General features: G+C 48.9%; 1 protein-coding gene across 3 annotated transcripts in view; it reads left to right on the top strand.

Annotated features, from left to right (window-relative positions):
• ARHGAP39 (Rho GTPase activating protein 39) overlaps nucleotides 1-16,454 on the top strand; it is a 107,113-nt gene that overhangs the window by 50,164 nt on the left and 40,495 nt on the right. For all 3 annotated transcript variants that reach the window (XM_077781745.1, XM_077781744.1, XM_077781746.1), the window contains exon 2: nucleotides 6,740-7,171. In XM_077781745.1, the coding sequence (XP_077637871.1) occupies nucleotides 6,783-7,171 (389 nt within the window). In that variant the 5' untranslated portion in view covers nucleotides 6,740-6,782. The remainder of the gene's footprint in view (nucleotides 1-6,739; nucleotides 7,172-16,454) is intronic.

Raw genomic sequence — 16,454 nt, 5'->3', positions numbered from 1 at the left:
TCCCAATTTTTTATTTTTTGTGGGAAATGAGCTTTCCTCATCCTCGCTGCCCATCCGGGTTGAGTTTTGAGGATCTTCCCAAGGGTGTGAGCCTCTGGAAATATCCCAATTTTATTTTTTAGTGGGAAATGAGCTTTCCTCATCCTCGCTGCCCATCCGGGTCGAGTTTTGAGGATCTTCCCAAGGGTGTGAGCCTCTGGAAATATCCCAATTTTTTTTTTTAGTGGGAAATGAGCTTTCCTCATCCTCGCTGCCCATCCAGGTTGAGTTTTGAGGATCTTCCCAAGGGTGTGAGCCTCTGGAAATATCCCAATTTTATTTTTTAGTGGGAAACGAGCCTTCCTCCTCCTCGCTGCCCATCCGGGTCGAGTTTTGAGGATCTTCCCAAGGGTGTGAGCCTCTGGAAATATCCCAATTTTATTTTTTTTTGTGGGAAATGAGCTTTCCTCCTCCTCACTGCCCATCCGGGTCGAGTTTTGAGGATCTTCCCAAGGGTTGAGCCTCTGGAATCTGCTCCTCCTGCCACAGGATCTTCTGGAAGCAGCTGCCGAGTCGCTCGCGGCTTTGGGATGAGCTTTGGCTTTTTTGGGGAAATTCCTCCGGCAAATTTTTTTTTTTTTTTTTCCGTGGAATTCCCGTTCTTGGATTCCCCGATTCCGTTCCCCGAAGTGAAAAAAAAAATAATAATCCCCGCGTGTGTTTCTGGCATTCCAAGTTTGGAGTTTTTTTTTTTTGGAAGTTTGGAGGATGTTCAGGCCCGTTTGGAATTTTCTCCTCCCGGATTTGGTGGTTTCGGTGTGTTGGAATTCCCTTTAAAGCTTCGGGACGAAGTCGTAATTCCCTGCGGGAATTCTCGGAGCTCCCACCAGGAATTCCTTCCCAATATCCCAAATTCCCTCTGTCGGTTTAAACCATTCCTTTCCCCGTCCATCCCTCATCCCAAATTCCATCTCCAGCTCTCCAGGAGCTCCTTGAGGCACTGGAAGAATCTCCAAGATTTCCTTGGATCCTTCATTTCTCCAGGTTGGACATTCCCAGAGCCCAACTTGGAGCTTGGAATCTTTTCCAACCTTATTTCCCTAAAAACATCCGGGCGGGAAGAGGGGACAGAGCTTCTCCCACCTTTTTCCTCCTTTTCTCGGAGAAGATCATCGGATCTTTCGGGAACGACCTCGGGAAAACCGTCTCATTTCTCACCATCCCCAGGGATGGGTTTTTATTTTTTATTTTTTATTTTTCCCCCCGTCCTCGGGAATCGGATTGAAACCGAGTCGACATCCCGGGGAAAGAAGAATTCCTTGGTTTTCATCCCAAATTCCTGCTGGATTCCTCCCGCGCTGGGAAGGAGCGAAGGGTGGCAGGTGGCTTCCCGAGGACACGGAAAAACCATTCCAAAGCCTCGGAATTCCCAAGGAATTCCACCCCCGGAGGAGCCGAGGAGGAGGAGGACGAGGAGGAATATTTTCCTGATTTTTTCCCTTTAGGTTTGTTGTGGATTATTCCTTGTTGGTTTTTTTTTTAATTTTTTTTTTTTGCTGTTATTGAATATTCCTTTTTTTTTTTTTTCCTTTCCCAGTGGCGAATCTCGGGAAAGGCAGACTTGGGAACTGGGATTTAAAGCGAATCCATTGTGGAATTTCATTTGAGGATGTGTAGTTGGATTTTATTTTCCCCACGTTCAATCCATCCCATGCTCTGATTTGAATTCCCCCCTAAAAAGTGCATTTTTTTTACGGTTTTGTCGGAATTTTTGATCCTTTTCCTGCTTTTTTCCAACCTCAGTGACATTTGGAGAATCCCATTTTTCCAATCTTCATCCACACTTGGGCTTTTCCTCCCTCCGGGCTCAACCTTTTTAAATTTAAAACTTTAAATTGAATATTTTTCCCTCGGGATTGTGACAAATGGAAAAATTTTTTTTTTTTTTTTTTAAATGGAAATGAGGTTTTCCCTAAGGATTTAAAAAAAAATGGGAATTTGGGGAAAGAGCTTTTTGGACACGTGGTGAGGAGGGTCGGGATTCAGCAGCTGCCACCGGAATTTTTCCCTGCTCCTCTCCCTCCCTGCCTCCCCCCAGCTGCCACTGCCCCAAAAAAACCAAAATTGGCTTTTTTTCCCTTAAAACCAACCCATCCTTAGGGGGAAAAATCAGGAATATCAATCACGGAATGGTTTGAGGATGGAAAATCCCATCCAACCCCTCCCCGGACACATTCCGTTATCCCGGGTCGTTCCGACCTGACTTTGGACAATTCCAGGCATGGAGCAGCCACGGCTTCTCTGGGAATTCTCCTGGAATTCTCCTGGAATTCTCCTGGAATTCCATCCCAATATCCCGTCTTTCCCTGCCCTCCAACAGTGGGAAGCCATTCCCAGTGTCCCGACGATCCAAGAGGGCAAAAATTGGGAATTCTTAAAAAAAAAAAAAGCAATTTAGCCGAGCCAGGGCGATCCGTGAATCCCGCTCATCAAGGCGGCAGCAAAACCACCAGGAATTCTGGGAAAATAAGGAAAAACAACACGCTTTCCGGATTTTTTACGGAATTTTCTAGCCAGGAGTTTTTGTGGTAGTGGATTTTTGGACCCTGATGGGTTTTTTTTTTTTTTTAACACGGAATGGAGATCAGCAGAATTCCTTTTTTTTTTGGTGGGAATTTTTGGGGTGAGGATCAACTCCCTTCCCTCAATCCTGATTATTCCGGGTTTTTCTCGGATTTGGTGCAGGTTGTTGCTCGTTCCCGGGTTTTTTGGCTCAGGGTTCCAAGCATTCCTCTCATTATTCCCCATTCCCAACGAGCTTATTCCCATTAATCGTCTTTTCCTCGGAAGATTCCGGTTGGAAAAGCAAAATGAGATGAATATTTATTTTTTTTAGGGAGCGTTTTGGGTCGGTGTTGGCAATTCCGTGTTGGATAACCTTCACTTTGATTCCCGGAAAGTTCAGGAATGGGAATTTGGGATTTGGGAGCTGGTTTGAGGAGTGGGATTTCATGGAATGCCACCACCCAAAATGATCCATCCTCCAGGTGGGAATCATCTGCTCCAGCTTCACCCGACCCCCACCCTGCTCCCGCCCCGGAGGTTGGAAAATCGCCTCTTCCCATCCCCAAATTATCCCACAAAACCTGGGAATGTGGCTTTTCCAAGAGGACAGGTCAAGGGGAGGTGTCCTCGTGGTTGGAAAGGCGGGATTTGGATCCAGTGGTTTGGATGGAAAATCCCAAAAAAACCCCCAAAAAATCCAGTGAGGACCTAAAGGTTCATTTAGAAAATCATGGATAATGGATCACAAAGTTCTCCCGGGATAACGGATCTTCTGGGGCATCTCCAGTTCGTGAAGCTTCTTATCCATTTAAAAAATCCCAAATTTTTTGGGAATGCTGGTTTAGAACCTTGGAGAAGATGTTGGATGGGAATCTCGCCCCCTGCCAGCCCCTTCCCTGGGATCTCCAGCTCCTCTTCCCATCCCATCATCCCATGATCCCATGATCCCATGATCCCATGATCCCATCATCCCATGATCCCATGATCCCATGATCCCATGATCCCATCCTATCCCATCCCATGATCCCATCATCCCATGATCCCATGATCCCATGATCCCATGATCCCATGATCCCATGATCCCATGATCCCATCCCATCCCATCCCATGATCCCATGATCCCATGATCCCATGATCCCATGATCCCATGATCCCATGATCCCATGATCCCATGATCCCATGATCCCATCATCCCATCCCATCCCATCCCATCCCATCATCCCATCCCATCCCATCATCCCATCCCATCCCATCCCATCATCCCATGATCCCATGATCCCATGATCCCATCCCATCCCATCCCATCCCATCCCATCCCATGATCCCATCCCATGATCCCATCCCATCCCATCCCATGATCCCATGATCCCATGATCCCATGATCCCATGATCCCATGATCCCATGATCCCATCCCATCCCATCCCATCCCATCCCATCCCATGATCCCATCATCCCATCCCATCCCATCCCATCCCATCCCATCCCATCCCATGATCCCATCCCATCATCCCATCCCATCCCATCCCATCCCATCCCATCCCATGATCCCATCCCATCCCATCCCATCCCATCCCATCCCATCCCATCCCATCCCATGATCCCATCCCATCCCATCCCATCCCATCCCATCCCATCCCATCCCATCCCATCCCATCCCATCCCATCCCATGATCCCATCCCATCCCATCCCATCCCATCCCATCCCATCCCATCCCATCCCATCCCATCCCATCCCATGATCCCATCCCATCCCATCCCATCATCCCATCCCATCCCATGATCCCATCCCATCCCATCCCATCCCATCATCCCATCCCATCCCATCCCATCATCCCATCCCATCCCATCATCCCATCCCATCCCATGATCCCATCATCCCATGATCCCATCCCATCATCCCATCCCATCCCATCCCATCCCATCCCATCCCATCCCATCCCATGATCCCATCCCATGATCCCATCCCATCCCATGATCCCATCCCATCCCATCCCATCCCATGATCCCATCCCATCCCATCCCATCCCATCCCATCCCATCCCATGATCCCATCCCATGATCCCATCCCATGATCCCATCCCATCCCATCCCATGATCCCATCCCATCATCCCATCCCATCATCCCATCCCATGATCCCATCCCATCCCATCCCATCCCATCATCCCATCCCATGATCCCATCCCATCCCATGATCCCATCCCATCCCATCCCATCCCATGATCCCATCCCATCCCATCCCATCCCATGATCCCATCCCATCCCATCCCATCCCATGATCCCATCCCATCCCATCCCATCCCATCCCATCCCATGATCCCATCCCATGATCCCATCCCATCCCATCCCATCCCATCCCATCCCATCCCATCCCATCATCCCATCCCATCCCAAGGAGCCCAGGACACGGTCGGTGTTGGAATAATTTAATATTCATTATTTATGTTGAATAATCTGTTTTTAACTTCAACGAACAGAAAAAAGTCAATATTATCGTGAAACACGGAGGGCATGAAGAAGGCGAAAAAGGCTAAGACATCCTTAATTTTTATTTATTTTTTTTTAATTTCGTCTTCTTTGGACTTAGAATTTTAAAATTTTATTTTTTGTACTTCTTAATTATTCCCGATCTTAAATATTTAGAGTTCGTAATTAATTTTGTAGGATTGAAAACAAATTTTTTTTTAATGGACAGAGATCAGGGACGGTGTCTCCTGAGGCTCTGTAGAGGGAAGTGCCGGAGGTGGAACCGGCACGGAGGGAAGGAGCTGGGGAGGTGGAATCCCCAAATTTTGGAATTTTCGTGGGAAATGCTGCCGGGTTTGGCGGGGTGGAGCCGTTCATCTCCGGCTTGGCGATTCCGGTGCCTCCAGTCCTTCCCATTCCCTCGCGGAACGCGCTTTGATGGCCGTCCATGGACCTCCAAGGGTTTGGGGTCCTCCAACCCAGCCGCGTGCTTCGCAGACTTCTTGGGTTCCCCTTGGAGCTGAAAATCCGGGATTGGCTGGAAAACCTTCGGAAAATTCCCCGCTTTGCGTCAGTCGTTCCGCGGGACTCGATGGCGGTGGAAGGTCGCTCGCTGCGAGGTCGCGCGTCGTCCCGCGAGCGTCGAGCACGGAACCGTCGGGTGGTTGGGGTTGGTTGATGCTTTCCCTCTTTCCTTGTGCTTTTCCAGGCTGGAATGGGTGGGAATCATCAAACCTTGGACATGGGAGGCTCAATGGGAGTGGAAGGAAGAGTTGAGAAGTCGCTCTTCTCCGTCCCACGCTCGTGTCAAATCATGGAACCGTTGGGTGGTTGGGGTTGGTTGATGTTCCCCTTCTCTCCTTGTGCTTTTCCAGGCTGGAATGGGTGGGAATCATGGAGTCTTGGACACGGGAGTCTCGATGGGGTTGGAAGGAAGAGTTGAGAAGTTGCTCTTCTCCGTCCCTTATTTGTGTCAAATCATGAAACATCGGATTGTTGGGGTTGGAAGGGATCTTGGGTGAATTTCCCTTCTCTCCTCGTGCTTTTCCAGGCTGGAATGGGTGGGAATCATGGAGTCTTGGACACGGGAGACTTTATGAGAGTGGAAGGAAGAGTTGAGAAGTTGCTCTTCTCCATCCCGTTTTTCTGTCAAATCACGGAATGATCGGATTGTTGGGATTGGTTGATGTTCCCCTTCTCTCCTTGTGCTTTTCCAGGCTGGAATGGGTGGGAATCATGGAGTCTTGGACACGGGAGCTCAATGAGAATTGAAGGAAGAGTTGAGAAGTCGCTCTTCTCCATCCCGTTTTTCTGTCAAATCATGGAACCATTGGGTGGTTGGGATTGGTTGATGTTCCCCTTCTCTTCCTGCTCTTTTCCAGGCTGGAATGGGTGGGAATCATGGAGTCTTGGACACAGGAGTCTTGATGGGGTTGGAAGGAAGAGTTAAGAAGTCGCTCTTCTCCGTCCCACGCATGCATCAAATCATGGAACCATCGGGTGGTTGGGATTGGTTGATGTTCCCCTTCTCTTCCTGCTCTTTTCCAGGCTGGAATGGGTGGGAATCATCAAACCTTGGACATGGGAGACTCAATGAGAATTGAAGGAAGAGTTGAGGATTTGCTCTTCTCCATCCCGCGCTCGCGTCGCATCCCGGAATCCTCATCTCGGTCGACCTTCCGCGAGGGCTCAAGGCTGACGTTCTCCCTTCTCTCCTTGTCCTTTTCCAGGCTGGAATGGGTGGAGATCATCGAGCCTCGGACCCGGGAGCGCATGTACGCCAACCTGATCACGGGCGAGTGCGTCTGGGACCCGCCGGCCGGCGTGCGCATCAAACGCACCAACGAGAACCAGTGGTGGGAGCTCTTCGACCCCAACACCTCCCGCTTCTACTACTACAATGCCACCACGCAGAGGACCGTGTGGCACCGTCCCCAGAACTGCGACATCATCCCGCTGGCCAAGCTGCAGACGCTGAAGCAGAACACGGAATCGCCGCGCGCTTCCACGGAAAACAGCCCCGGCAGGAGCAGCAACGTCAGCAGGGAGGGCAGCACCAGCTCCTCCTTGGAGCAGGAGCTGGAGAGCAACGAGAAGGTCCAGGAGCAGCGGCCGAGCCGCCAGCCCGGCCACTATTCCGTGGTCAAGGAGGAGACGGAGAGGTAAAGGTGGGATGGGTGGGAGAAAATCGGGAATTTCCCGCGCCGGCGGTCTCCGAGAGCGATCCCGAAGATGTTTTGTGGATGGTTCCTCTTGCTCCACTCTTGGTCTTCCCAGGGTTGGATCCTCCACGAATCCAGGTGGAAAAGGGAAAAATATTTTTCTCCACCGTTTCTCCACCCTTGGGATATTTTAGATGTTCCCTGTAGGAATTTTCCCTAAAGGAATCATTTCTCATCCACTGAAATTCGTTTTTAGGGTTGGAAATTCAGGTTTGGAGCCCGGCGTGGAGTTATTATTAAAAGCCACAAATCAGGAAATCATGGAATGCTTTGGGTTGTAAAGGAGCTTGAGTCTTGGTGGGTCTCAGTTGGATCCTCCACAAATCCAGGTGGAAAAGGGAAAAACACCAGGAAAAAGTGTTTCTCCACCGTTGGGATATTTTAGATGTTCCCTGTGGGAATTTTCCCTAAAGGAATAATTTCTCATCCACTGAAATTCGTTTTTAGGGTTGGAAATTCGGGTTTGGAGCCCGGCGTGGTTTGGAGTTATTATTAAAAGCCACAAATCAGGAAATCATGGAATGCTTTGGGTTGTAAAGGAGTTCAAGTCTTGGTGGGTCTCCACCGAGTTGGATCCTCCACAAATCCAGGTGGAAAAGGGAAAAATATTTTTCTCCACCGTTTCTCCACCCTTGGGATATTTTAGATGTTCCCTGTGGAAAGTTTCCCTAAAGGAATCATTTCTCATCCACTGAAATTCGTTTTTAGGGTTGGAAATTCAGGTTTGGAGCCCGGCGTGGTTTGGAGTTATTATTAAAAGCCAAAAATCAGGAAATCATGGAATGGTTTGGGTTGTAAAGGAGTTCGAGTCTTGGTGGGTCTCCACCGAGTTGGATCCTCCACAAATCCAGGTGGAAAAGGGAAAAACACCAGGAAAAAGTGTTTCTCCACCCTTGGGATATTTTAGATGTTCCCTGCGGGAATTTTCCCTAAAGGAATCATTTCTCATCCACTGAAATTCGTTTTTAGGGTTGGAAATTCGGGTTTGGAGCCCGGCCTGGTTTGGAGTTATTAAAAGCCAAAAATCAGGAAATCATGGAATGCTTTGGGTTGTAAAAATCCTTCAAATCCATCTTCTCCCACCTCTTTCCATGGGCAGGGACACCTCCCACCGTTCCGACCTGACCCGGGACAATTCCAGGGACGGAGCAGCTTTTCCAGGAGACCTGAGGCGGGTCGTTAATTAACGTGTCCGCCTTCTCTTAATTGATGTTAAGGATGCGGCCGGGTTGAGGAGACCAATCCGGGCTGGAATTCCCGATCCCAACTCCAGCTGCCGGAAACTGCGGAATTTCGGCCTTTTCCATGGGCAGGGACAACTTCCATTATCCCAGGTTGCTCCAAGCCCCGTCCAACCTGGCCTGGGACATTCCCAGAGATCCAGGAGCAACCACAGCTTCTCCAGGAATTTCCTGTGGAAAGGATCATTCCCAAACTGGGATCAGGAATTTCCCAGGGAAAGGATCATTCCCAAACTGGGATCAGGAATTTCCCAGGGAAAGGATCATTCCCAAACTGGGATCAGGAATTTCCCAGGGAAAGGATCATTCCCAAACTGGGATCAGGAATTTCCCAGGGAAAGGATCATTCCCAAACTGGGATCAGGAATTTCCTGTGGAAAGGATCATTCCCAAACTGGGATCAGGAATTTCCCAGGGAAAGGATCATTCCCAAACTGGGATCAGGAATTTCCCAGGGAAAGGATCATTCCCAAACTGGGATCAGGAATTTCCTGTGGAAAGAATCATTCCCAAGCTGGGATCAGGAATTTCCTGTGGAAAGGATCATTCCCGAGATGGGATCAGGAATTTCCTGTGGAAAGGATCATTCCCAAACTGGGATCAGGAATTTCCCAGGGAAAGGATCATTCCCAAACTGGAATCAGGAATTTCCCAGGGAAAGGATCATTCCCAAACTGGGATCAGGAATTTCCTGTGGAAAGGATCATTCCCAAACTGGGATCAGGAATTTCCCGGGGAAAGGATCATTCCCAAACTGGGATCAGGAATTTCCCAGGGAAAGGATCATTCCCAAACTGGGATCAGGAATTTCCTGTGGAAAGGATCATTCCCAAACTGGGATCAGGAATTTCCTGTGGAAAGGATCATTCCCAAACTGGGATCAGGAATTTCCCAGGGAAAGGATCATTCCCAAACTGGGATCAGGAATTTCCTGTGGAAAGGATCATTCCCAAACTGGGATCAGGAATTTCCCAGGGAAAGGATCATTCCCAAACTGGGATCAGGAATTTCCCAGGGAAAGGATCATTCCCGAGGTTGGATCAGGAATTTCCCAGGGAAAGGATCATTCCCAAACTGGGATCAGGAATTTCCTGTGGAAAGGATCATTCCCAAACTGGGATCAGGAATTTCCCAGGGAAAGGATCATTCCCAAACTGGGATCAGGAATTTCCTGTGGAAAGGATCATTCCCAAACTGGGATCAGGAATTTCCTGTGGAAAGGATCATTCCCAAACTGGGATCAGGAATTTCCTGTGGAAAGGATCATTCCCAAACTGGGATCAGGAATTTCCCAGGGAAAGGATCATTCCCAAACTGGGATCAGGAATTTCCCGGGGAAAGGATCATTCCCAAACTGGGATCAGGAATTTCCTGTGGAAAGGATCATTCCCAAGGTGGGATCAGGAATTTCCCAGGGAAAGGATCATTCCCAAACTGGGATCAGGAATTTCCTGTGGAAAGGATCATTCCCAAACTGGGATCAGGAATTTCCTGTGGAAAGGATCATTCCCAAACTGGGATCAGGAATTTCCCAGGGAAAGGATCATTCCCAAACTGGGATCAGGAATTTCCTGTGGAAAGGATCATTCCCAAACTGGGATCAGGAATTTCCCAGGGAAAGGATCATTCCCAAACTGGGATCAGGAATTTCCTGTGGAAAGGATCATTCCCAAACTGGGATCAGGAATTTCCCAGGGAAAGGATCATTCCCAAACTGGGATCAGGAATTTCCTGTGGAAAGGATCATTCCCAAACTGGGATCAGGAATTTCCTGTGGAAAGGATCATTCCCAAACTGGGATCAGGAATTTCCCGGGGAAAGGATCATTCCCAAACTGGGATCAGGAATTTCCCAGGGAAAGGATCATTCCCAAACTGGGATCAGGAATTTCCCAGGGAAAGGATCATTCCCAAACTGGGATCAGGAATTTCCCAGGGAAAGGATCATTCCCGAGCTGGGATCAGGAATTTCCTGTGGAAAGGATCATTCCCAAACTGGGATCAGGAATTTCCTGTGGAAAGGATCATTCCCAAACTGGGATCAGGAATTTCCCAGGGAAAGGATCATTCCCAAGGTGGGATCAGGAATTTCCCAGGGAAAGGATCATTCCCAAACTGGGATCAGGAATTTCCTGTGGAAAGGATCATTCCCAAACTGGGATCAGGAATTTCCTGTGGAAAGGATCATTCCCAAACTGGGATCAGGAATTTCCCAGGGAAAGGATCATTCCCAAACTGGGATCAGGAATTTCCTGTGGAAAGGATCATTCCCAAACTGGGATCAGGAATTTCCTGTGGAAAGGATCATTCCCAAACCGGGATCAGGAATTTCCTGTGGAAAGGATCATTCCCAAACTGGGATCAGGAATTTCCTGTGGAAAGGATCATTCCCAAACTGGGATCAGGAATTTCCCAGGGAAAGGATCATTCCCAAACTGGGATCAGGAATTTCCTGTGGAAAGGATCATTCCCAAACTGGGATCAGGAATTTCCCAGGGAAAGGATCATTCCCAAACTGGGATCAGGAATTTCCCAGGGAAAGGATCATTCCCGAGGTTGGATCAGGAATTTCCCAGGGAAAGGATCATTCCCAAACTGGGATCAGGAATTTCCTGTGGAAAGGATCATTCCCAAACTGGGATCAGGAATTTCCCAGGGAAAGGATCATTCCCAAACTGGGATCAGGAATTTCCTGTGGAAAGGATCATTCCCAAACTGGGATCAGGAATTTCCTGTGGAAAGGATCATTCCCAAACTGGGATCAGGAATTTCCTGTGGAAAGGATCATTCCCAAACTGGGATCAGGAATTTCCCAGGGAAAGGATCATTCCCAAACTGGGATCAGGAATTTCCCGGGGAAAGGATCATTCCCAAACTGGGATCAGGAATTTCCTGTGGAAAGGATCATTCCCAAACTGGGATCAGGAATTTGCCAGGGAAAGGATCATTCCCAAACTGGGATCAGGAATTTCCTGTGGAAAGGATCATTCCCAAACTGGGATCAGGAATTTCCTGTGGAAAGGATCATTCCCAAACTGGGATCAGGAATTTCCTGTGGAAAGGATCATTCCCAAACTGGGATCAGGAATTTCCCAGGGAAAGGATCATTCCCAAACTGGGATCAGGAATTTCCCGGGGAAAGGATCATTCCCAAACTGGGATCAGGAATTTCCTGTGGAAAGGATCATTCCCAAGGTGGGATCAGGAATTTCCCAGGGAAAGGATCATTCCCAAACTGGGATCAGGAATTTCCTGTGGAAAGGATCATTCCCAAACTGGGATCAGGAATTTCCTGTGGAAAGGATCATTCCCAAACTGGGATCAGGAATTTCCCAGGGAAAGGATCATTCCCAAACTGGGATCAGGAATTTCCTGTGGAAAGGATCATTCCCAAACTGGGATCAGGAATTTCCCAGGGAAAGGATCATTCCCAAACTGGGATCAGGAATTTCCTGTGGAAAGGATCATTCCCAAACTGGGATCAGGAATTTCCCAGGGAAAGGATCATTCCCAAACTGGGATCAGGAATTTCCCAGGGAAAGGATCATTCCCAAACTGGGATCAGGAATTTCCTGTGGAAAGGATCATTCCCAAACTGGGATCAGGAATTTCCTGTGGAAAGGATCATTCCCAAACTGGGATCAGGAATTTCCCGGGGAAAGGATCATTCCCAAACTGGGATCAGGAATTTCCCAGGGAAAGGATCATTCCCAAACTGGGATCAGGAATTTCCCAGGGAAAGGATCATTCCCAAACTGGGATCAGGAATTTCCCAGGGAAAGGATCATTCCCGAGCTGGGATCAGGAATTTCCTGTGGAAAGGATCATTCCCAAACTGGGATCAGGAATTTCCTGTGGAAAGGATCATTCCCAAACTGGGATCAGGAATTTCCCAGGGAAAGGATCATTCCCAAGGTGGGATCAGGAATTTCCCAGGGAAAGGATCATTCCCAAACTGGGATCAGGAATTTCCTGTGGAAAGGATCATTCCCAAACTGGGATCAGGAATTTCCTGTGGAAAGGATCATTCCCAAACTGGGATCAGGAATTTCCCAGGGAAAGGATCATTCCCAAACTGGGATCAGGAATTTCCTGTGGAAAGGATCATTCCCAAACTGGGATCAGGAATTTCCTGTGGAAAGGATCATTCCCAAACCGGGATCAGGAATTTCCTGTGGAAAGGATCATTCCCAAACTGGGATCAGGAATTTCCTGTGGAAAGGATCATTCCCGAGCTGGGATCAGGAATTTCCCAGGGAAAGGATCATTCCCAAACTGGGATCAGGAATTTCCTGTGGAAAGGATCATTCCCAAACTGGGATCAGGAATTTCCCAGGGAAAGGATCATTCCCAAACTGGGATCAGGAATTTCCTGTGGAAAGGATCATTCCCAAACTGGGATCAGGAATTTCCTGTGGAAAGGATCATTCCCAAACTGGGATCAGGAATTTCCTGTGGAAAGGATCATTCCCAAACTGGGATCAGGAATTTCCCAGGGAAAGGATCATTCCCAAACTGGGATCAGGAATTTCCTGTGGAAAGGATCATTCCCGAGCTGGGATCAGGAATTTCCTGTGGAAAGGATCATTCCCAAACTGGGATCAGGAATTTCCTGTGGAAAGGATCATTCCCAAACTGGGATCAGGAATTTCCCAGGGAAAGGATCATTCCCAAACTGGGATCAGGAATTTCCTGTGGAAGGGATCATTCCCAAATTGGGATCAGGAATTTCCCAGGGAAAGGATCATTCCCAAACTGGGATCAGGAATTTCCTGTGGAAAGGATCATTCCCAAACTGGGATCAGGAATTTCCCAGGGAAAGGATCATTCCCAAACTGGGATCAGGAATTTCCTGAGGAAAGGATCATTCCCAAACTGGGATCAGGAATTTCCCAGGGAAAGGATCATTCCCAAACTGGGATCAGGAATTTCCTGTGGAAAGGATCATTCCCAAACTGGGATCAGGAATTTCCCAGGGAAAGGATCATTCCCAAACTGGGATCAGGAATTTCCTGAGGAAAGGATCATTCCCAAACTGGGATCAGGAATTTTCTGTGGAAAGGATCATTCCCAAGGTGGGATCAGGAATTCCAGGTCTTGACCTTCCCAGGGATTGGACATGGAGCAGATCCCAACTTTTGGAGCTTCAAAACTTCAACAAAATTATTTTTTTAAAATTCCTGGAATTCCTGGCCTGGAATTCCCACCTGCATCCCTGGAGGTGACGGGGACGGGAAAATTAAAAAAAAAAAAACATTCCCGCGTTTTCTCCCCATCCCTGGAAGTGTCCAAGGTCGGGTTGGAAGGAGCTTGGAAAAACCTGGAATTTTGGAAGGTTTCCATGTGTAATTCCATGATCCTTTCCAAGCCCGGCCATTCCATGATTCTCCGGGATCCCGTGGCTCCAAGAACTCCCGGTTCTCATCCCATGAAATTTTATTTGAAGTTTTCCGGGAATTTGGGAGAAGCGTGGAAGTTTTTAATGGGAATTCCCGCCCGCTTTAAGGGCTTCCCTTAAAATTGAGGATTTGAGGAAGCAGAACGTCTCCCGATCCATCCCTCGCATCCTGCGGATCCGGGATCGGAATTCACCGGGAATTCGCCGTCGTCGAGCGCCCGGATCCCGCCGGAATCTCCTCGCGCTTCCGCGGCGAGGTGGGAATTTTTGGGTTTTTAATTAGCGGCCGGATCCGGAATTAACCCTGGGATCTCACCATCGGCTTTGCTGAGCCTTCCCAGCGGGAATTCCCGGTTTTTTTTTCCTCTGGAATTTTCCACGCTTGGCGGCTTTTCCTCCGGAGCGCCACTCGGCAACACGCAGGAACGTCGGCCGGATTTTGGGATTTTGGGATTTCGGGATTTTCCGCCCGCGTCTGCGGTTATTTCCTTGAAATCCTTGGAGAACGGGCGAAAAAAAAAAATCCTTTTCCATGGAAAACTCGGCTCCAAAGAGGAATTCCAAGTGGAAGCTTGAGGGACAAGGAAGTGGATTTTTTTGGGGAATTTTCCTCGGAAACGCAGGAATTTTGGAATGTGAGGGGTCTTCACCCCGATCCCATCTGCCCGAGTTTTTCCTCGCTATTCCCACTTTTTTCTTCGGGTTCCGAAGGCGCCGGGATGTCGGAGATAAAATTCGGCTTTTCCGTTTTTTTAAGTGCGGCCGAGCTGGAATATCCGAAGGGAATTCTTCCCAAATCCAATCCATGGAATTCTCTCTGGGATCAGCCGTTTTCCTGACTTCCAACGATCCCAAAAAAAAGCAGATTTGTGGAATAAAAGATGCCTCAAAGATGTCAAAAAACATCCGATCGGAGTTTTCCCTCGGAATTCTCTCCAGGAGAGCTGGAGAGGGAATTTGGGACAAGGGAAGGAGGGGCAGGACACCGGGAATGGCTTTGAACTTCCAGAGGGAAGGGATGGATGGGATTTTTGGGAAGGAATTCTTCCCTGGGAGAACGGGAATTCCACTGGAATGGAATTCCCAGAGGATTTGTGGCTGTCCCTGGATCCCTGGAAGTGTCCAAGGTCAGCTTGGATCAACCTGGGATGGGGATTTTCCCTTCCAACCCTCAGGTTTGAGCATTTGGTGAAGTTTTTCCATGGAATTTCCATGGAATTTCCATGATCTGATGAAGTTTTTTGCTCCGCTGCCGGAGCAAAATAAAAAAAAAAGGGAATTTTTTAGGAATTTTAAAACCTGGAATTGTCGATCCCGTTGAAATTCCCACCTGGATCTGGATCCAGGCGCGGTGGGAACCTCATCCCGTTCCACCGGAAATCCGTCTCTTCCCGATTTTTTTTTATCCACGGGCTCTTCCTGCCCTTGGAGCAACTTCCAGGGAATGCCGGATGGAATTCTTGGAATTCTTCCAATTCGGCTTTTTCCCTTTTTTTTTTTTTTTTTTTTCCCTTTTATTTCCTGCCTGTGGCAACAAATCCCGTTTTTTTGGGGGTTTTTTTTTTTCCCACTTCCATCCCCCTGGGACAACATTCCCAAAATTCCAGGTCGCTCCAAGCTCCACCCAACTTGACCACGGATGGGGCAGCCACCGGTTTTCCGGGAATTCCATCCCGGTGTCGATTCTTCGGGAATGATCTCCTCTTTCCGGTGAATCCGTGACAAAGGAGCCGGATCCATCCCAGCTGAGTTCTCCTGGAGTTTGGGAATTCCACGAGATCCTCCATTTGGGAAGGATCCCAAAAAATCGTTTCATCCCTGGTGTTTTCGTTTATTCCCACCCGTTTCACCCCGAAAATCCAGCTCCGAGCGACGTCCGTGGCAAAGAGGTCGGAATTCCGGCGTCGCCTGTCGGAATTCCGGCGTCTGTTGGAATTTCGTCGCCTGTCGGAATTCCGGCGTCACCTGTCAGAATTCCGTCGCCTGTCGGAATTCCGTTGTCGCCTGTCAGAATTCCGTCGCCTGTTGGAATTCAGTCGCCTGACGGAATTCTGTCGTCGCCTGTCGGAATTCCGGCGTCGCCTGTCGGAATTCCATCGCCTGTTGGAATTCCATCGCCTGTCAGAATTCCGTCGCCTGTCGGAATTCTGTCGCCTGTCGGAATTCCATTGCCTGTCCGAATTCCATCATCGCCTGTCGGAATTCCATCGTCGCCTGTCGGAATTCCATCGTCGCCTGTCGGAATTCCGTCGCCTGTCGGAATTCCGTCGCCTGTCGGAATTCCGTCGTCGCCTGTCGGAATTCCATCGCCTGTCGGAATTCCATCGTCGCCTGTCCGAATTCCATCGCCTGTTGGAATTCCGTCACCTGTCCGAATTCCATCATCGCCTGTCGGAATTCCATCGTCGCCTGTCGGAATTCCGTCGCCTGTTGGAATTCCATCGTCGCCTGTCGGAATTCAGTCGCCTGTCGGAATTCCATCGTCGCCTGTCGGAATTCCATCGCCTGTCGGAATTCCGTCGTCATCTGTCAGAATTACGGCGTCTGTCGGAATTCCGTCGCCTGTCAGAATTCCATCGCCTGTC

Source organism: Lonchura striata, chromosome 1 (assembly GCF_046129695.1).
Source record: "Lonchura striata isolate bLonStr1 chromosome 1, bLonStr1.mat, whole genome shotgun sequence".
In the NCBI taxonomy this organism is placed as follows: domain Eukaryota; kingdom Metazoa; phylum Chordata; class Aves; order Passeriformes; family Estrildidae; genus Lonchura; species Lonchura striata.
This window is presented reverse-complemented; position numbering and strand designations above follow the sequence as displayed.